At 46.1% G+C, this 22,169-nt stretch overlaps 1 protein-coding gene across 2 annotated transcripts in view; it reads left to right on the top strand.

Moving 5' to 3' along the window:
* Nucleotides 1-22,169, top strand: part of BANK1 (B cell scaffold protein with ankyrin repeats 1) — a 2,974,928-nt gene that overhangs the window by 1,006,014 nt on the left and 1,946,745 nt on the right. For both annotated transcript variants that reach the window (XM_069630704.1, XM_069630703.1), the window contains exon 7: nucleotides 6,324-6,444. In XM_069630704.1, coding sequence (XP_069486805.1) covers nucleotides 6,324-6,444 — 121 coding nt within the window. The remainder of the gene's footprint in view (nucleotides 1-6,323; nucleotides 6,445-22,169) is intronic.

Genomic DNA, 22,169 nt, shown 5'->3' with positions numbered 1-22,169 from the left:
TCATAGTTAGAACTAGAGCATCATGATCGCTATTTAATGTCTCCAAAATTCTCAAGTTCTTGATTTTATGCCATGAGTGCTTTGAGATCCAGAAATAGTCCAAAATTTTTTTGTGGCCCATATTGTTCCAGGTATATTTCGGTGGTGTGTCGCCCTCTACACGTCCATTTATCATTTCGCAATCTCGTGCATCCATTGCGAGAGACCATAGTGCACTTCTCGATTGTTGGCGTGACACTTCTTTCCTGGTTTCTACGATATAGCATCTATTTGAGTCAAACCAGGATGTATTCATGTCGCCGCAAATAAGAATGCAAATTTCACCATCTATTTGTTGGAATTTGTCTATGATCTTCGTTACGGAAGATATGAATTTTTTTGGAGTTATCTGAGCAGGATTCCAATATATATTAATTATCAGAATGTACTGGTTATTGGAGTTTTTCCCGTTTTGGTGTTGTAATAACGTACTTTGTACGAAGATGTTTGGGTTGTCCGTTTCGATAATTTCCCAGGCGGTTCCGATTTTAATCATGGTTATGAGTCCAGAAAACGGGCGGCCCTGTGCATTTTTCATTGCCGGATTTAACAGGGTCACATATCCATCTTTCGTCGGTAAGGTCCTCAACCATTTTCAATTTTCTGATCAGCGTTTGTCCTCAGGGCAAAATGAAGTACATTTTCTTACCAAGCACACTTTCCCACTGTGACACTTGACAAACTTCCAAAAGACAAATAGGTTTCAACTAGGATGAGGGTGGTGGGGATTGATGGGCGCTCAAGGTCAGCATTGTTGACAGGCTTTGACTGGGCGAAAAACAGATATATATTTTGAAGTGGGCCTCTATGGCCAGGACCACTGCTTACCTTCTGCTCAGTGTTCCCTATTTCTCCGTCCTGGGTGAGAATGGCAGTGTGTATATGCTGGCTTCTTAACATGTCCTGAAATGCCACAAGGCAGGGCTCATTTTGTATGGGTGCCTGGAGACCAACCAGGATGTATGGTGGGTTGGGTCTGGTGAATTGTATTGAGGTGCACAGGGAAGATGTATGGCACCTGTGGGGGCTCTTGCAGATGAAACATTGGAGGGTTCCAGCATGACACACCGAAATGGAAGACCACACTTGCATAGGACAGCTGAAGGGGGAACATGTGCAAAGTAAAAGTCGGCATGAACCTGCCGGTGGAGTGACGTAACCATAAAGTATGCGTGGCAGGGGTGTTGCTAGGTTTGGAAAAGATCTGGGATCACGCTAATGTCAGGACTGTCAGGACTCTGGGCTAGCTAGCCTTTTGGTTGTAGCCCCTGAGTTTCTATTCGGGGCTACAACCAAAAGACCCGGGGATAGAGCCCCTCCATGCCACCCCTAGCAACACCTCAGGTGGGTGGTGGTATTCCAGTGGCAGATCCACATACAATGCTTTTCTCTTATATTAGAAGTCTGGAATGCTGTATCACAAGCACTGTCCCTTAGCACCACAAGCTCACGCTCCGTGCAGCCTTGTGACCTCTACCTGGCTGATTCTGTCAAAGAGGGACAGACATTTCTAAGCTCTGGCAAGAAATAAGTGCACGTCCTCTAATATAGGTCCAGGGACTGATCACTGGGGACCACCAGCACAAGTTCTGCACCAACTACCTTTCGCTGCCCTGTTGTGCTACTAGTCCAGTGCATTTGAGTGCAAAAAAAGGACTGGTGAGCGTAAAAGAGATTAGTTGTTTCACCCCTTGCTTTTTGGTGTACAGCCATGTAAAATCAAAGCATTCTTTTGATTTGTTAGCATTGCATACTTCACCAATTTATTTTAGAAGTACAATTATTAGAAATGTTGCTTTCGGTAATCGATTCTACTAAGAAACCCCATTAAAACGAATCCTCAGAAAAAGCATATCCTTATATTGGCCTTTTGCTTATGTGTAGGTTTGGTGGGACCCCTCGATCCTTCTGAAATCATTCTGCACCGGGAAACGGTTGAATTGAGTTCTCTATCGAGCAACAGCCCCCTGATGCAATGTCTCATTCCTTACCACCTTCAGCACAGTAAAGCCTCACTACGAGAGGGAGCCTCTTGTGTTAGATACTATATGGGAAGCAGTTAGCAGAAGGCTACATTGTCCAAGGTACCCATCTCCAGAGGGTATTCAGCGAGTTTAACAAATAGAAAACAGAGAATGTATTTAATAACGAATCTTTAATTACGAAAACATACTGATTTTTTGTATATACATAAAATGGTGTATATATATATATATATATATATATATATATATATATATATATATGGGTGAGGTAAGGGGTTAAATCCGTCCGTTTGGGAGGGTGTTGCGGTGGGTTTAAAAGCATAGGGAAACAGGGGACTTGGGGGAGTGGGGCACCCCCAAATAAAGAATATTTAAAAAATCGATTTGTGTTGCAAAAGTTTCCTTGTTAATTCATTATCTGTTATTTCATTCGGCAAAATCACATACATCCTTCACAAAGCACCAAATACCAGGGGGTATTGGTTGGAAGATTCCAATAGCAATTTGGTCAAATATTTTACGTAGCCCTACTTTTTCCAGTCCCTTGCCGCACAATTGAGTGATCCATTTACTGGCGGTACCTGATAGGTTAATGTTAGGGATTCGACCGCCTACTCATCCGGGGTGTTTTCATTCGTAGGTCAGAGTGAATGTACACACACGTCATTGGGCCCTTGAGCAAGTCCTGGTTCCGGCAAAAGAGACCCCAGTGCAAAATCTGCACAAATCCAGTACAAGAGAGTGGCATTACTTAAATGAAAGTGAGTTTTGCAAGAGTATTATGGCATACAACTGTAACCGCTTTTGCAAGAATCACCACTCAAAATAAATGTTAATTTCCTCGCATTTTTAGCTCTATTGTAGAAATTATTGAACTCAGGTGTTGCAAGTTTTTTGCATCTCCTGGAAGCCCAGAGCCATTTCGAGCTATGCTCTGTGTAATAGGCGATTTGAGGTATCTCTTGTGCCATCCTCTGCTAGTCCAATGACAACTCTTATTCAAAATATAGACATTTGGCAGTTATTTTCAGATATTCACTAACATGATTGCTGACCTCTTGCCCACAAGCCCTGAGAATCCAAAATTAATGTGATTTTCCCAAAAAGGTGTTCTATAAAATGTACCATTTCAATACATTATTTTCAACAAGTTAATGGGGTAACTCACTAGATGTGTTTGGGCTCCTTTGCTATGCTTGGGAGCTCTCAATAATTCACGATAAAGATTGACACTGCAACAATAAAAAAAAATAGCCTCTTGGCAGGAATCATTTATAAGTGAGGAGGAGGTCCTTTCCAAAAGTTGCCACCGCCAATGGTCCTGAGGAAGGAAGAAGCAGAAACTTTCTCGGTATCCACCAGAATGTGGAAGATTTTGAGAGAAAATAAATGTTCACCACAAGTTGCTAATTGCAGGAAATCCTGCCCACAGAAAGAGGATTCAGAACTCAGCAAATGTAAAATAGACCCCAGAATTTAAACTGTGATATATTGTTTGAGTTGAAGCAACCATCTGGCTGTCCCGAGGACATTGTACCTTCTACAAATGCGCAGAGCCCCAAAGAAACTTCAACAAGCCCACAAATAAATCAGAAGGTAGCATTGCGCAGCCGGAGCAGCCTCTGCCATGGTTTGGAAAGATCCCATCCAGGCATGGCCCAAGCACAGAGCCTTGCCCTGATGCCCAGACGGCCTTTCCATAAGGGGCTGGTGCCATCGTACAGGGTCCACGTTTAAAGCTTGTATGCATGGAGTCCATAAGCCTACAGAGATGCTCATTGTTTATGGGATTTGCAGATCTTAAGGCAGGGACGTGGACTCCCTACGGGAGGCATTAGGTACAGACGATTCTGACCCTTTTTCAATCAGTTCAATGAAGTCCCTTCAGAAGGATTCAGGGGACAGGTGCTGACTTTGAGGAATTTGAATATCAGGAGAGGTGTGAGGCAAGTCTGTAGCCCTTGCTTCTACGTTATTCAGTCTCTTTATTAATGATTGTTGACGGCTGGCTCCAGAGTAAGCGTAGAGACCGCCCCAAAGAAGGGGTAATGTCACTGCACAACACCACGTTTTGCAGATGATGCAGAGAGAGGCCTTCGGGCAACATATACAGGATTTTGACAAATAATGCTGGTCCATCTACTCAATTCAATCAAGTGAGATTTGAGTGAGTGAAAAAAGCTCTCCCAGAAATTTCTTTGCACGAGATCACCCAGAAAAAGTGTTGGAATTTGCAGTTAGGTCAAGAGCAATTCGTTTTGTTGACCTACATGACCCATCCGAACACCTTACACTCACAGACCCACACAACCTAAGTTCAAGCGAAATAAAGCAGGAGGGACCAGCTTCCCAGTCATTGCAGCAAAACAGTGGAATTCCCTCCCTCTTGCCCTCAGGGATGAGGAATCCGATTGGGCTTTCCGGAAAGCCCTGAAAACCTGGTTGTTTGCCTCAACAACTACCCTAATCACTGTCACTGAGCAAAATAGGTATGTTAAAGGTGAACCCGGGTGGACCCGATGCCTGGCATACTCGGATTGTAACGCCTCAATGCTGTGAACATGTAACGGGATGCAACTTGACCTAAGCAACAGCGCCTAGATTCCTGTGGGTTTGTGTGCACTTTACAAATGAAAAATATAAATAAATGCAGACAAATAAATAAAACAAAAAGATTCTTTGAAAGTTATGGAAGACTGCCTAACCTATGTGCATGTCTTAGCTGTTCCCACACACAGAGCACCGGAACCTAAAACACTCTTACTCTATTACATTACATTATATTTATAAAGCACACTATGGGCCCGTAGGCATGAAGGCGCTAAAAAAAAGTACAAAACAAACAACAGACAGGGGCAACTATACTATGCTAAACAGGTCCTGCCTAAGGTGATAATAGTAACCAAACCTATTGGCCGTATATTTGCTATATAGTGCTGCCCCGAAGGGCCTGCTTATGAGAAGAGTAAGGTTTTAAGTTCTTTCTTAAAGATGGCCAGGAGTTTATGTTTGCGCAGATAATCTAGAAGTAGGTTCCATAGAATGGGAGCTTTGAAAGAAAAAGCCCCATTCTCTGCTTTAGAGGTTTTTGGTCTACGTTGCTCCAGAAGATTGTGAGCACCCGATCTTAGCGCTCTGGTGTTTGCTTTGTCAATGATGTAACACTGAAGATATGGAGGCATCATTAGCATTCTACATTTAAATGTTATAACCAGTGTTCTAAATTTGATCCTGGCCTCCACTGGAAGCCAGTGAACTCCTCGCCTGGCTTCCGAAACGTGTTCGCGCCTAGAGAGCCCCACTACAACTCTCACAGCCCAATTCTGAACCTGTTGTAGTTTCTGTAGAGCCAACTTACTGATGCCTAATAGAAGGCTACAACAATAATCTAGTTTGGCCCCTATTATCGCTCTTGCTATAGTTTCAGCGCTTTTCTGAGATATAAGACGTCTCAGGTGTGATAGCAGTTTAACATAATATGCTGATGAAGACACGACCGAGGACACATGTGCTTTCATGTTGAGAGACTGGTCAAGGGTAACGCCCAATATTTTTGTTTTTGGGGGTGGGCATATGATATCCCCCAGCGTGAAGGAGCTGTAGGCATGATTTAAGACCTTCATTGAATGTGGGGAACCCACAATCATTAGCTCAGTCTTCGCCCTATTCAGAGACCACATAATTATTCAGCATCCGTTTTCAATTAAGCTGAATATTCTATTCACTTCCTGCTCATCGAGTTCATGGGAACCAGTTAGATGCACCACACATTGGGTGTCATCAGCGTAATTAGAAACAATTACACCCTCCTGCTCCAACATGTAAAAAAACGGTGCCATAAAAAGATTGTATATACATGGTGAGGTGCTAGCCCCCTGTGGAACTCCAAAGAGAACTGGAATTGAGTCAGCTTCTGCAATATCTGAACAAACACCTCTGTATCTGTGTTCTAAAAAGGAAGCGATCCAAGCAGCAGCCTGGTTTGCATGTTATATTTGTTTATTGATTGTATAGCGCCTTACATTGCAGGAGTGAGGGCAAGCACATGTGAATAGCTAGTTAAACAGGAACGAGTCGACACCTTTTAGATTATGCTCCGTGGCTCCCTAGCTAGGATTGTGCTCTGTGCAGCACAGTGCATGCTGCCTCTTACTTTGCCATAGAGAGAAGTTCTTAATCTGCATTTCTTAATAATAAATCGTGATGCCTTTCCGATTACCTCCCTCCACCCCCACTGTGCACTTTCTCACGAAATGCAACTCTTATTTACTAAAATGTGATTATTTCTTTTTAACACAGGCTTTCAATGCTGAATCCAAAGAGGAAATAGACACCATTTTGACCCATTGTCTGCAGGGTAAAATGCCTGTATGTAAAGTGGCCAGAGTGTTGGATGATGTAGAGAACCAGCACGAACACGGTGAGTTCTTTCTTTACATTTCTTCATTTTCCTCTGAACTGTGAAGTTAAGAGGACCGTACTCATTCACCTGTTTTCTCCTGTGAATTGCTCGGTCAGATGCCAGTGGAAAGACACCCATCGGCGTGCTCTTCAGGTGCTGGATGCCACCAGTGGCCTTATTTTAGTCTCACGAAGAACCTGATCTCGTTCCTATCTCCATGCCTGATGTCCACGCAGTGGGATTCCTTTCAGTGTAACATTCTCACGCTGCGTCCTGCCGCGCTGCGCTCAAAGATCCCCGATGCTCTTATCGAGCTGTGTTTATTCGGTCCTCTTTTGTCGGAGCTGTTGGCTTCTGCCTGCATCAATGTGCGTTCTTGTGAAGGGGAGGCAGTAAGGATAAACTGGAGATTATCAGTGTATTTTAAAAAGTGGATCGCAGGGATTATGACTGGCCTCACCAAGGACTCTCCTAATCTTTACAGGCATATGTGCAATGGGGAATCTACACTTTGGGGAAGGAACAAAGAAGAGTGGAGGAGGAGAGCCGACCAACGGAAAGAAAAAGTTATTAGTCTGCTATCTTAACCAGCTCTCACTGTCCTTTACAGTATTTAGAAAAAACAATTTTGAACAGGATGTATGGTTCACAAAGCCTTTATCAGCATAGGCTCAGGATACGTATGAACGCTATACCCAGTCTATCTCAGCTTCTCTGCATTCTCAAAACTAGGCCGGTGAAGAAAGGCGGTAGAGCTTTCTCTGTGCTTGGAGCTAAGCTATGGAACTCCCTTCTCAATGTACTACACTACAAACCGAACTGACTCCGGGTTAGTTTGATACGGTTAGTCGTATGGGATCCAAATCAGATTACTGTCTCCAATTTACTGCATGGTGTCCTGTTTTTTTCTTCTTCACATATTGTCAATTTCTAATTCGCTGCCACGAACTCTCAAGCTACTCTTGCGGCAGGTAGTACATTATGAAAATGAAATTGTATCTGCGAAAATGACTAAATAGATAAAAACATATGTAATAGTTTTCAAAAATTCATAGGTCTTGTAGGTTCAAAAGCTTCTAAATATCACAGCATCCCAAACAATTGCAGTAATTATAGACCGCATTTTTCTTGATTTCTGTTGCGAAATGTTAATGTGACATTGTCATGGTGCATGTTAGCTTTTTGTCTGGCATAGTCTTAAAGCAGATACTAATGCAGTAGAAGATCCCTTTTTTGCAACGTGTCTGTACTCTAATGCACTGTTCACAATAAAAGGAAACACATACAAGGCAATTACAATACACTGCAAAGTAATAAAATACAGTATGTGTGCAGGCACAATTTGAAGTTAAAACAGGTCCTAATTGCAAAATGTCTCCTGTTTTATTTAGTATACACCTCGTTATAGGTATGGAGGTCAGTGTTATTTCAGGGAGATTAAAACCTCTTACAAGGTGGCGTTTCTCTTTGAAAAGCTGCCTATTCTTATCTCCATCTAAAGCTAAAACGTGTATTTTTTATTTTTTTATTTTTTAAAGCGCGGGCCTAGCTCGAGAGCAATGGAGCGCTGTGCAAAGTGTGGGTAGCCTGTATTTGACTTGCCATCTTTTAACAGTGCACAGTACTTTGAGGTCTGTGCGTAAGTATGTGCATTCATTGGAATTAGTCCTTGGTCAGGTGTTGTTGAAAGAGCCATGTTTTGAGTGATTTATGAAATTGGGCAATTGTGGGGGCATTCCGAGCCAACAACGGGATCGAGTTCCAAAGGGTGGGTGCATTACAAGACAAGGATTGTTTGCGGGTCCTCTCTTTGCGGACGAGTTGTGATTCAAGCCGGTTGGTAGATTTGTTGTGAGAGAAACACGTTCCATCAGATATGTGCATCTTAGGTACAGTGATGTGCTACTCGTGACTGCTTTGTAGATAATACATGCAGTCTTCAACAGTATCCATGCTTGGAGTGGAAGCCAATGTAGTTCGCGTAGGATGGGGCAATTCGGTCACATTTCCATGCTCCCATAATAGGACTTGCTACAGCAAGGTGGACCGCTTTTAGGGGAGGCAACTGAGCAGCTGGGAGTCCTGTCAGGAGAGCATTTTCCCCATCGATGTGCAAGACAACAAGGGCCTGCTCTACGGTCTGGAAGTCCTACGACGGGATGAAGGGTTTGATTTTTCGAAGGGTTGAGATTCTGAGCCAGGCTATTTGGGCTTTCTTGGCTATGTGTTTCTGGAAGGACAGTCTATCAATGGGGAAGCCTTAGGATTTTGTTGAGTCTGAGAGTTGTTGATTAGATCCTTCTAGGCGCATATCATCAAGTAATTTTTGGCAGGGATGTCAATTAGGGGTCACCAGAGGTCACAACTGCGACCCCTGAGGTCTCCCTTGCAACCTCTAAAAAAATGTTTTTTAAAAAGATTTTTTTTTCTTTTATACGAACCCCATTGGGTGTTGCCAGCACCATGTGGCTCTTTACTTCTGGAGCGGCTGGCTTTCTTGTTCAGTCCCCTAAAAAAAAGAAGAAAAATAAGAACAGGAGTGCCACATGTCTAACACTTTCAGCACTGACCCTAAATAAGAAAGAGTAGGAATACCAAATAATGTGTCTTTCTGGAATTCTATACAATAATTGCTAGACTCATTAAAGGTTTATTGCAGGCACACTTCAGGTGGTAAGTCACTGATTTAGTCTGTTCATAAATGCCTCAACTCAGCCTTTCATCCTTCTGAGGTCGATAAATGAGTACCAACACAGGTTGGGTGATATTGGGTGTATATTTTTTCTATATAAAGCGCTTAGGTTTAAGTGCTATACAATAACACATCATTATCATTTGGTCATGGACGTCTGCTTGCATTCATAGTAATTTGGTAATATGGGCCTATACACACTGATCTTAACGATACATATGGCGATCCATTCTTGTATGAAATGTACATCACATAATAGTGATATCGTAGCCATATTTTTCGTAGTGTACAATGCTATGTGATGCCACTTCCTGTTTTGTCAACGGGTGAAAGGTCGTGTTCCATCGCTTCCCGCGATATCACTTTGGGGTGGGGTTAAATGACATCACTTCTTGTGATGTCATCAGGGGTCAAGGGTCGTGTGATGTCACTTCCACTACCCGTGGCATTTTGGTGAAATGCCGTCCCTGATTGTTGGACAAGTTGTTTTTTAGCAAGCAGACCGATGAGAACAAATTCAGCCTTGGATGGGTTTAGTTTGAAGTAGGCAGTTGACCGCCAGGACTGGATGATGGCTAGGTAATCGCAGAAATGAATGATGTCCTGCGCGCTAATTACTCTCATGTACAACTGAGTATTGTCCGCGTATTGGTGGATGGCTATATTGGAATATTTGAGGAGTGTGCCCAAAGGCTCCATGTAAAGCTTAAAAAGGATTGGTGAGAAGATGGAGCCTTGGGGGACTCCGCAGGAGACCTGCAGTTAGTTAGAATGCAACAAGTTCATTTGAACAGCCTGGTGTCTGCCTGAGAGGTAGGAGGTACACCAATTCAGGACAGTGCTAGAGAATCCCATTCTGTCAGCAAGGAGGGAGAGAAGGATGTGGTTGTCTACAGTGTTGAATGCAGCCAAGAGGTCAAGGAAGACAAGGAGGCATGAGTTACCTGTATCTATGATTTGGAGGGCATCATCCACCACCTGGATGGTGACTATCTTGATGCTGCACTTGGGGTGGAACCCTGACAGATATTTATTTAGGAGGTTGAGTTGTTCGATTATGAAGAGTAGTTGATTAGCAACTACTTTTTCCAGGATTTTGCCAATAAACGGGAGGCACATAATGGGCCAGTAATTTGTTATGTCATCTGGATCTTGTGTTGATTTTTTGAAAAGATTTTGTATAAGACCAGTTTTGCGGGTGTCCGGGAATGATCTTTCCGTGAGGGAGGCATTAATGATGCTGAGGAGCGCATTAAGCAATGGGCCCATCAATTCTTTAATGATGAAGGCCGGAATTATATCGTCAGAGTAAGAAATAGGTCTGAGGGAGGCAATCATTTTTAGGATATCCAGGGGGAAAGAGAGGAGAGAACTCCGTCCAGAGGGGCAATGTGTGTGCCGGAGAGCTTTACTTCTTCAAAGAGGGCTTTGCTCCTCTTGAAGGCTGCTGCAGTGGTGGTGGAGTAGTAAGCAGCTTTGACCTCAATAATCATAGTCCTGTGGTTTGCGCAGAGAGATATGAGGTTGGTGAGGTCTCCCGAGTTATGATTTTTGCGCCACTCTTTCCCTATGGCTCGTATTGAGCGTTTGTTGGAGGCTAGCTCAGGAGTATACTATTGGACAGATAGTTTGGTCTTTGGTCGGCTGGATTTTAGGGGGGCATGAGTGTCCACCAGTGTCATTGCAGAGTTGCTGAATAATTCTATGAGGCCTGATGCATTCCCTGCGGTGGGGAAGTCGGCCAAGTTGGCTTCCAAATCATTGACATGGAAGGTTTTGAATGAACAGTGTTGAGTGAGGAGACGTTTAGTCTGACCATTGTGAACCATAGTCGAGTGGGCGTAAAGTTCCCAAATGTTTTCTAAAGTGTTTGTGCTATACAGGAGCGAAGTGCTTCCTTTCAAAACATTTTGAACGATGACACGGGGGAGGGATGATGGAGGGGGCATTCCAAATGCCATCCTCTCACCACCATTCCCATGTAATCTTTTATTTTTTATTTTATTAAGCATTTGTTAGGCGCATAGACAACAGTATTGTGTTTGAAAGCGCCAGTAGGCTAAATGGGAGGGGAACAACGGAAAAATAATAATGGCAAACACTGTAAAATACAGTCATGGGCTTACTAGGCCTTGTGGCATTCAGACGTTCAAGTGCAATAAGGAGAAGTGCAGGAGATAGGGACTGGGGGAGCAGAGGAGTGGGCAAGTGTTTGTGGAAGGCCCGAGAGGGAAGTGCTAATGGGAGCCAAGGCAGAGAACCTCAGGCTAAACGCAAGTGAATGCATTCAAGGGTCTGGTTTGATCATTTTCTGTATAGTAGAATAAACAGTAGTGGTATTCCAGTACTATTACCACTGGACCAGTTGTAATGCTGTAATTGGGTCTCATTACTCAGATTAGCACCGGTGCTAGTGCTATTGTCCTCTGGAGGATATTCTGCAGGGAACTACACAAAGTTGAAATCATTATTGAGGATTATGGTGGCTCAATATATATAGATTAACATGAGCTTTCCTCATCTACAATATAATACTATATAATTATCAGTACAGTTTATTTAATAAAGCAATCTTTGCAACCTTGAGAGTCAAATACTGTGCAACAAAATAGTTTACAAAAGAAAACAGTAGAGCAAGGGATTCATGGGGGAGCAAGTTATTGGGGAGACACTGTGGGAGGCAAAAATGGGAGCAGAGGAGAATGGTCCATTACTATGGTTGAGTATGAATCTGTAAATGATGAGTCTTTATAGCCTTGTGGAAGATGGGTACAAAAGGAGCTAGTGGAATTTATTCTGGCTCAATGTTTCAGAATTTAGGAGGGAAATAGTTGAAGTTCTGTTGGAAAATGTTGTCCTCTTTGTTATCAGGGCATCTTGGCAGAGACGTGATACGTTCTGGAAGCACGGACTCTCTTGAAATGCTTTGCTTTTTGGTGAGCTTGGAGGTAACACAAAGGGGTGGGTCTTTAAAAATTATATGGGCTATTTCTTAGCAGATGCATGCAGAGGGGCAAAGTAGTGAGATGAAAAGAGGTGATGTTATCAGGGTTCTTAACTCCCACATCGAATCAGGCAGCAGAATGGGGCCCTGGTCCCATGAAAATGAGACTTTTACAACCTGCTACTATGTTGAGTCTATCCCTTGGAAGCAAATTATATCTTGACAATTAGCCCAAAACCATTGGCAGCAATTCATGGTTTAATCCTGCAGAGATGTACTTTGTAACAGACTGTTCTAGTCAGGTTACCTATATGGTGGGTCTGGAGTGATACACATGTGTCCAAAATTAATCTTACGTATGTCTTTGCTTGTGCCATAGCGCTCAACGAACAGAGTAGCTTTCACCAGACTTCAATAGGTAGCATGAATTTCCTAGAAAACAGAAGGAAGCATTCAACTTTAATTCAGCTTCGGTGGAGGAAAGTGGCCTTGTAGTTCATGGGACACTTAAGAAATTGCTTACCTCCATATCAAGTTTTGATTTAAGGAATGCTAGAATTAAGCCCTCATCTACTCCAGGGGAAAACCATCAGCAATGTGCGTCTCCATCCAGAGAGGAAGAAAGAAAGCAATGATTAATGATCCTCCCATCCCTACTTAAGTTGCCAGGGCATTTAACTATGTCCCATGATCAGCTGAGTCAAATGAAGCTTATATGGCAAGGGTCAACATGAAACAGGACTCAACTTTATAAGGAACATGCAATGCAGATTTTACCATAGGATTTGAGAACAGTCCAGGTTTTCATGTTTTGCATTCGTCACTTTTTCTTCTTAAAACTTTGCACAACATTACTGGGGACTGAATTCAGAAGCGTAGCAGTGTACAATGGTTTGACTTTAAAAGACTATTGCTTCAATGAGTGTATTGACTGCGTCAAGTGTAATTTTGCTGTGGAGGTATTTGCATTTGGGAATGAGGTTTTCTCATTAGAGTGTAGATATGGGTGATCTGTCCCTGACATATTCACGCAGCTTCCGAAAATGACGAGAGATATGCGTGATGGACCGTGGGGTAGTGTGCTGTGTATAGGAAAATGTATGAGGCAGAAAATAAAACATCTGGAAATGATCAATGGAAGCAAACTTCAAAGGTCACTGGAGTGAAGAGGGCGCCATCACAGGTGGGACAGTAATCATAGAGTCAAAGAACAGAGAGCTGACAACGGGCCTGTCCGACTACAGCGTCTTATCTGCTGCCCTCTTGCTAACAGACAAGAAGAACCCATTTAACTACCATGATGATTTGGGAAAGCCCCACACATCCAACCTTCAAAGTGAGCAATGGTTTGAAGTCAAGCTAGTGCACACACATCCTGTGTTCCTGTTCCCCAGGGTCGCAACGCCAGCCTAATCTTCCCTAAAGGATAGGAGATTGCTACCAGCCCGGTCCCAATGATGACCACGATGCATGTCAATTTTCACAGCAAGAGAAAGTTGCGTAAAAGTGATATCGATAGCTATGCACACCGATACACGGTTACAGGTTTTCCGTTAATTGGATGCATAAGCCACGAACAGTTTGGTGGGGTTTATGAATTCATTCATAGCCATCAGGAATGTAAGTGAAAAGGATTGTAATCCAGGTATGAGAGAAACAGGTTTCTCCTATGAAAATGCCCAGATTGTGCCCCTTATAATATAGTACCTCAGACCATTGAACTGAGGCATAGTGGGCATTAATCAGCAAACAATTCAGTGAAGTCAGAGTATTGGTACCAAAGTGTGGCTGCAGAAACGCAAATTAGGGAACTCAGTGCTACTTTCACTCTGGAGGGGAGTCCTGGTTTGTGGGGCAAGTTAGAGAACTAAAGAAATGTCGCTATAAGATCTAAACTCTAAACCATTGCGAGTAGACAATTGAGATCCACAAAAAGAACACCAGACAAAGCAAAACGTGCCATGTGACATTCAGAAATTAAACTTCTAGAGAATAGGACAGGTCTACTGATCTGTAATTGTTCAGTGTTCTGAAAAGCCACACAATTCAGTAGACAAATATTTCCTGCATTACATCAGTTTGTGTTTTAACGTGTTAGGACTTGTACAAAGTAGTACAGATTTCAGTGCTTAGACAAACAAGAGAATATGGGGACTTAAAAACAATATGTGTTGAATGCAAGATGGAGCGTGTTTTGTTCTTTTCGCAACAACCATCTGAACCTAACTTTCTGCTGAGTAGCAGAATGTGTTCTGGTATAGACTCGATTCCTAGAGCTATTCCTTGGACATCTCCCTGCAGATGAGCACAATATTCCTCCCTTTCTATCTCAGGAGTAGACGATAATAAATGTCATAGACCATCTAGCTGAAGCATACTCCAACCCCCAAAGGGTCTTCACATGCATTACTGTATATGGGACAAAGTTTAAGACCCAAAAAAGCTGACGTGTCACCATATATTCACAATATTGTAATTATAATTGGTTATTTATAACGCACTTTACCCAGACGTTAAGCACAGACCCGGGAATTGAACCTGTGTTGCTCCGCTATCGTCTTGCTTCCAAGACGAGCGCATTGCCCCTGAGCTATCTTCCCAAAACCTATATATGGAGCACATATAAGTCCAGTGCTGCACACTGTGCATTGGCTCCCTGTGACACAGAGGGTTACGTTCAAGGCTCTGTGCCTGGTGCATCGTGCTCTTTCAAGGCAGGGTCTGGGATTATTGCAGGACAAATGTTCACCTTACATTCCGGGCAGGGTTCTCCGTTCCTGTGAGGCCAACTAAGTGGTCATCCCTAAAATCCGCCTGGCCCATGTTGGCGGATGCGCCTTCTCCTACGCAGCAAGTAGACTGTGGAACGGGCTCCCCACATGTCTCAGACGCTTGGATAATCACCTACAATTTAGAAGGACACCAAAGACCTTTTTATTTTAGGGTCATGGTTAGGCCAGTATGTCTTATTCTGCTGGCGCCAAGATGCCTTCGGGCGATTGTGCACGTTATAAGATCACATAACATAACGTAACATAACATGTATATGTAGGGTAGGACCTACTGTCAGGAAAATGACACTAGCCCGAAAGTAAATATGATAGCCTGTTCTGTGAGCCAAAAGCAAGAAATTACTAACTAGGTCCAGCTCAAGCAGCAGTAACACATGAATCCTTCTTCATGACTAAGCTAGTAACTGTGTAAATGTCAGACTTTGTGTGGGTATATCAGGTTAAGTACTGAGTTAATGCACATGGAAAGGTACCGTCGGCAGGTCTCAGTGAAGAATCCAAGAGTGCAACGATTCACATTTCTAAGTCATCGTGCTGAATGAGCCTTCTTACTTTTTTTTTTATATTTTTCACTTCTTAAATTATGCACTGTGTACTCTAAGGTGCTGCTCAGGACTCTGCCATTACCAATATGTATGTCGCGAGACAGCTTGGTAAAAGTGATGGTCAAATTGTTTGCTGACACTTTTACAGATCTGCCGCATGTTACTGCCTTTGTCAGGTGGAGTTTTGCAGCATGTCCACCTGCTTTTCCATCTCTGCCTGACATATCCGTCAGGGTTTCCAACAGCATGTATTTTCATGCTGGCAGAAAAATGGATTCCTATGGCATTTGCCTGAAAATACCTGGTAAAAGCAGGCGTATTCCACATTAATCTATTGTAAATGCCTCCCAAAATGATTAACTGAAGCAGGCATTTGCACATTCCCACCAACGTAGTGGCAATGTGAAGAGTGAAGGTGATTTTGTCTGTTTTCCTCTTCACTTCTCAACCACGTGGTGCAAATGAGGAAAATTGCACAAAGGGGACATTTTACACAAAAGGGCAAACGGAGGTGGTCCTATGCATGCAATTAATGTGGGTTTAGGAAATCACCCGAGTGTTAGAGGCGGCGTGTGACCCCCCGGCTCCCCGCAGGCACAAACACGCTTGCACGCATGCAGGCAGAGAGACACACGGGACGCGTGTTGCTGGTACAGGGTCCCGACTGCAACTGCTGACCGGGACCTCCTTTATTAACCATACGCATGTGTGAGCCCGAATGAGGCTCGCGCATGCTCACAATGCATGTGTGCTACGCAACATCCCTCCTTTTTCCCCAAACAATGAACAAGTCTCAACAATAACAAATAACACACAAAACTTGGGAACACAGTAACAGTTCTCAACCTCCTAAAAGACCGGGTCCATGATGAAGTCATGGAACCTCAACGGGCGTTTGTGCCCCTCCCGGCTCGGACCTTCGGCTCTCCTCTCGAGGTGGTCTCGGTGTTCCCAGCACCTCTGGAGGGCCTTCGCCCCCCGGCGGGGCTCCTGGCCTGGGTCCTGGGGAGGACGCATCTTACGTCGCCGGTGGGGGTGCTGCCTGTAGGCCTGCCTCAATCCTCTTGAAATATGATACGTTTCTCGTGATTGTTCCCCTCTCATTGGCCGCCATGACCATGGACCCCTTGACATGGGTCACTCCTAGCGACTGGGCCTCATACGGGAGAGATAGTTTCCCCTCCGGCCGTCTGTTCCAGACCAGGACAGTGTCCCCTACCTCGATAGTCTTCTCCAGCAGGTTCCTGCGGGCACTTTCTTGATCCTTCACTCCAGGAGTACACGGTTGTTGTCGATCAACCCGGGGCGGCACCCCTCTACCTCTGGCAGCAGTCCTCTGGGGCACCGGTTGAATAGCGCAGCGGCCGGTGCGACCCCGGTGGACTGATGGGGGGGTTGTCTGATACTCTCGAAGGAATTCTAAGAGGTTCTGGCGCGGTTCCCCTCCTCCATCCAACGAGATTCGGAAGATCTTGTGAAGTGTTCGCATGAAGTGCTCAGCCTCTCCATTTGCCCTGGGCCAGAGCAGCGTGACCTTCCGGTGTTTGATCCCTCTCTCTTCACAGTACCTGGCGAACTGCTGCCCCTGGAACAGCGGGCCATCGTCCGAACAAAGCTCAGTGAGGAACCCGTGGGTAGCAAACATCTTCTCCAGTGCCAGGCTGGTGTGGTCGCTGGCCGTTGACTCCACCTCCGGATACCTTGACCATTGGTCCACCACTGCAAGAATGTACAGGCCTCTGCCCGTGGAGCCAAAGTCGGCGTGCACCGTCCCCCACGGCTGCTCACTCCTTTCCATGGTTCTGATCGGTGGTCCCCTTTCCGTCGGACTGGCCGCTTGGCACGGAACGCATGAGTGCACAAACTTGTCCACCCTTTGCTCCAGGTCCGGGAACCACACCTTCAGTCTTAGGCGCGCCTTAGTCTTTGCGGTTCCTTGATGTCCCTGGTGGGCCAGCTGTAGCACCTTGGTCACCAAGGTTCGCGGGATGACAATCTGACAACCTCTCAACAGAAGGTCATCGTCCGTAACCGAGAGCTCATTGCACACTTTCCACAGCACTTGGAGGTCCTTTCGAGCCCCGGTCGCCCGTCGGGCATTGTTGGTGAGCACTTCTCTCCATTCCCCGCTGTCCATTGACTCCTTGATGATCAGGAACATCTCATCTTCTTTCAAAGTATCCGCAATCTCCTGGCGTGCCAACGCCACTGGCAGGGCTGCCTCCACAACATTGTGCACCATCTCAATGAAATCCACCACCTCAGCCGTGTCTCTGGGGTGCCCGGCCCCTGGATGCCTGGACGGGTAGTCTGCTGGGTTGTGGGTGCCCGGGCGATATTGCAGCTTGACACCATACTCTATCAGCGACAGCATCCACCGCTCGATGCGTGGAGGTGGCTTGGAGGAGGCACCTGCCATAATCGGAATGAGCGGCTTGTGGTCGATTATCACCACAACACGCTTTCCCAGAATGTAGATTCTAAAGTGCTTGCAGCCCCACAGAATGGCCAGGGCCTCCCGCTCAATCTGCGAGTACCTTTTCTCCGTTTCTGTGAGCGCCTTGCTGGCATACGCTATTGGGCGAAAGAGTCCCTGCCAGTCTGCTTGCATAAGCACTGCATCCAGCTCCACCGGACAATTTATAGCTGACTCCCTGTCCAGGCTAAAGTATGATATAGTTTCCTGGCCCGACAGAGCGTTCTTGATCTCGGCAAACGCTCTTTGCTCTTTAGAAGTCCATGCCCATGCAACGTCGTTCCTCATCAGGGCCCGCAAGGGCTCCGACAGTGATGCCAGATCGCGAATGAATCACCCGCAATAGTTCACCATGCCGAGGAAGCTTCTTATCTCAGCCGTTGACACGGGTGGGGCCGCTTCACGTATGTCTCTCACCTTCTCTGGGTCGGAGATGCCACCTGCATGGAATACAAACCTGAAAAACTCTATCCGGTCCTTGAGGAATTCACATTTCTTTCAGTGTAGTGTCAGCCCCAGACACTTGAGTCTTTCCAACGCTCGTTCCAGTCTCTTCAGGTGTTGAAACTCCAACTGAGCAAAGACCAGAATGTCGTCTGACATGTTGATGACACCTTTTAGTCCCGCCAGGGCTCCCTGGATGACGTTCTGGAAGACTTCCGCTGCTGACGAGACACCAAAACTGAGTCTTTTAAACTGATATAGCCCTTCGTGGGTCGTAAATATAGTAATGTACCGTGACTCCGGGTGGAGTTCCAGCTGGTGGTACCCCGACCTCAGATCAAGCTTGGAAAAGACTTTCGCCCCCTGCAGCTCACCCACTAGATCATCCAGCGTGGGTGTAAGGTGACGTTCCCTCTTTATGTCAGCATTTGGTAGTCTCATGTCCACACAGATGCGGACAGCCCCTGGTTGCTTGGGTTTCGGTGCCACCACTATGGGGGAGACCCACGGGGCTGGGCCCTCCACCCTCTGGATGATATCCAAGTCAATGAGTGATTGGAGTTCTTTCTCCACCAGCGCCCTCAGATGGAATGGAATTCTTCGGTGCTTGAGGGCCGTCGGCCTCACAGACCCAACAATTTGGAGTCTAATGGGGTCACCTTTTAACTTTCCCCGCTTTGAAAGACGCTTTTGAACCGCTGCAGCAGGCGATCAATGTCTGTATGGTACACCGCCAGAGTGAAATATGTTGAGGGCTTCGGAGGCAGCGCAGCTCAGTAGGGAGTGCGGATTTACATTGGTCACAAAAAACCTCACCTTAATCTTGTTTAGCCCATGTGACACCGAGGCCACGAAGACTCCCTGGATCGGCAGAGGCGTGTCCCCCCCCCAAAGGAGTATATCCGAGCTTTTGAATCTTCCAGCTTGGAAGGACCTGGGAGAGCCTCGGTGTTCAGTGGCTAGAACGCAGACTGATGCTACTGTGTCGATCAAGACAGGGGTGGGCACATCATCAATGTTCACTGTGCACGTCGGTTGCCTTCTCTGCCTCGTTCCTTTGGCGATGCTCGAGATGAAAAAGATCTCCTCGTCATCTTCCTCTTCCTCAGCAATGTCCAGATCTTGCACCCCTTGCTCAATTGACGACACACCCCTCACGTGCCTGGGGTTACCCCCGCTTGATCTTGCCGGCCCCCTAGATGCAGCCACTGGGGTTGAGGCCCTGCACACTCTCGCGTAGTGTCCTGGCGTGCCACATCTTCCGCAGACTCTAGTGTTTGCAGGGCACTCCCCAGCATGTGGCAGGTCGTATCCACAGTACGGACAGGACTGCAGATTTCCAGGCGTAGAGGGACTGACTGCTCTCTTGGGGCCCCAGCGTGCCCTACCTGGGGCAGAGCGCCCGATTGCGAAGGCATCCCCACACTTCCCTGGATGCATCGCTGCGTCCATCTTCACGCCTCTGGACTCCGCCAGTTCATACGCTCGCCCAGTGTCCAGGATTTGCGGCAGCGTCAGGCCTGGCTCCCTCAGCACCTGCCTCCTCAACTTCCCGGAGCTGCACCCCTGAATCAACTGGTTCCACACCATCTCCTCCTCATTCACCCACCTGCAGGTGCTTGCAAGGTGTCTCAACCATGCACAGACTGGTCCAAGGACTCCTCCCCTTGCTGCTTCTCTGAACACATCACAAACCTGTCGAAATCGACATTCGCCATGGGGAGGAAGTGGTCCTGGAGGGCCTGTTTCACCGCATCATAGGTGACCACCTGAATATTCAGCGAGTCATAAATCCTGTGGACCTCCGTGCCAGCTGAGCACACCATCGTGGCCACCTTCGCATCGTCATCCGTCTCACCTGAGGCCCTGAAAAACATTTCCAGTTTCTTTACCCACAGTAGCCACTTCGACCCCAGTTTGGATGGTGGGCCTGTGGTGTCGAATTCAGGCATGGGTGCAAGGTGCTGTGCATCCTGCGTGGAACTGGTATGGGGGCTCCATCCTCCTCCTCACCCATGGTGGTGACTGGGGTGAGGGTGTAGCCGTTGGGTCATCCCTGAAGTGTCTCCACTGACCTTTAAATGTCCAGGATGGGTGTCCAGGCACAAAGGGGTCCCAGGTTGGCGATGTGGTGGGTCTGCAGCTGCTGTAGGTGATGCCCTCAGCCTTTTCCTCAAAATGAACCACAGCCCTTTTCCCGTAAAGGGCCATGGAGTGTCCAAAAATTGTTAATTGACAAACGGACCACAGCCGGCGCACGAGCACCCGTGTGGGCCACAAGCGCTGTTATCCGCATATATCCAAGATAGCCGCCGGCCAACTGCGTAGGTTCGCGACCGCATGGGAAAACAAACCACTTTCTCCGACTCGGCAGCAGCCGGAGCAATGTTGCGTTCCCCACATCGCAGTTTCTCGTCGCCAGTGTTAGAGGCGGCGTGTGACCCCCAGGCTCCCCGCACGCACACACACGCTCGCACGCATGCAGGCAGAGAGACACACGGGACACGTGTTGCTGGTACGGGGTCCCGGCTGCAACTGCTGGCCGGGACCTCCTTTATTAACTATACACATGCGTGAGCCCGAACGAGGCTCGTGCATGCTCACAATGCATGTGTGCTACGCAACACCGAGGATTCTCTATTTTGCACTTGTTCTAGCTCACATAAACATGTATGCTTTCCATCAAACTGTTTGACACTGTCTGTGGGACTCCTTTTCCAAGATCTAGATAGTAGTTAAACCAAGGCATAAAGTGGATGACTTCTTGCTTTACTGATCTGGGACATTTTCCTTCCCTTTGAAGACAGAGAAGCGACAAAGAGTGGAATTAAGGTTGCCGTAAGTTTAATTCCCCATTTTCAAAGGGCACTTTGTTTTATTGCTGCTTGAGATTTTCATGGAACCATAAAACAAATGGATTTCTAGGGAATCCATTTGCATTTAGCACCTCTGAAACCAGGCGAATTCCATCAGAAACAATCGTAAATGCCACCTGTCAAGCATAATTGGCAAACGTATTAATATTTTTAGCAAAACAGCATGTAAAAGCAAGGGGCTTTCCCTTTGCATTAAGTTTTGTTGATGAAAACATTGCCGACACATCATGTAAGTGCTGACGTGGGCTGTCCCCTGCATGCAATTAACACTTTTTGTAAAATGAGACTATGTAATTCCGACGGGATACCGGCAAACTGACCTACCGTCTCCGCTGCATGATATCCCGGAGTTCCCGGGATATTACAGGTGGTGCAAAGGGCAGTAAATTGTGATTCCATGTAATAGGACTCCATGAATGGGGTTTCCTGGTGTTTCCGGCACCAGTGATGCTGGTGCTGGAAATACCAGCTGCTTATTGCAAGTGGGGGCCTGATTTACCTCCAGCTCTTTGCTGGAGGTAAATCACAGAACCCCCACCAGAAAACGTGTAGTTTGGCAGTCCAGGAAAAGTGCTGGTCACGGTATTACCACCACTTTTACCACCATGTTACCTGCACCAGCAAACTTGTGATGAGGGCCTATGTGTGTTATTACAATGCGTTTCAATATTGAATCTTGCCCCATGGTCCTGCCCCCAGTGTGTGAGGGTACATGCCTCTCTGTCAATATGAGCATGAGTACAGCCTCCTTTCTGACATGGTAGCCATTCACATCTCTCCTCCACTGTTAAAACTATCCTCAACTCTTTTTTTGAGATGTTATGCATAGCCCTCCGGACATGATCACAATCTCCATCTAATTTGACAGTGCATATAGGTCTAGGTAAAACCTTTACCATGATCGTAGTGCCCTACCCGGGTGCGTATAGGTGCAATAAGTTATAGGAGACTTCCATAATTTAATCTGATTTATG

Source organism: Ambystoma mexicanum, chromosome 6q (assembly GCF_040938575.1).
Source record: "Ambystoma mexicanum isolate Mex_15411 chromosome 6q, UKY_AmexF1_1, whole genome shotgun sequence".
In the NCBI taxonomy this organism is placed as follows: Eukaryota; Metazoa; Chordata; class Amphibia; order Caudata; family Ambystomatidae; genus Ambystoma; species Ambystoma mexicanum.
This window is presented reverse-complemented; position numbering and strand designations above follow the sequence as displayed.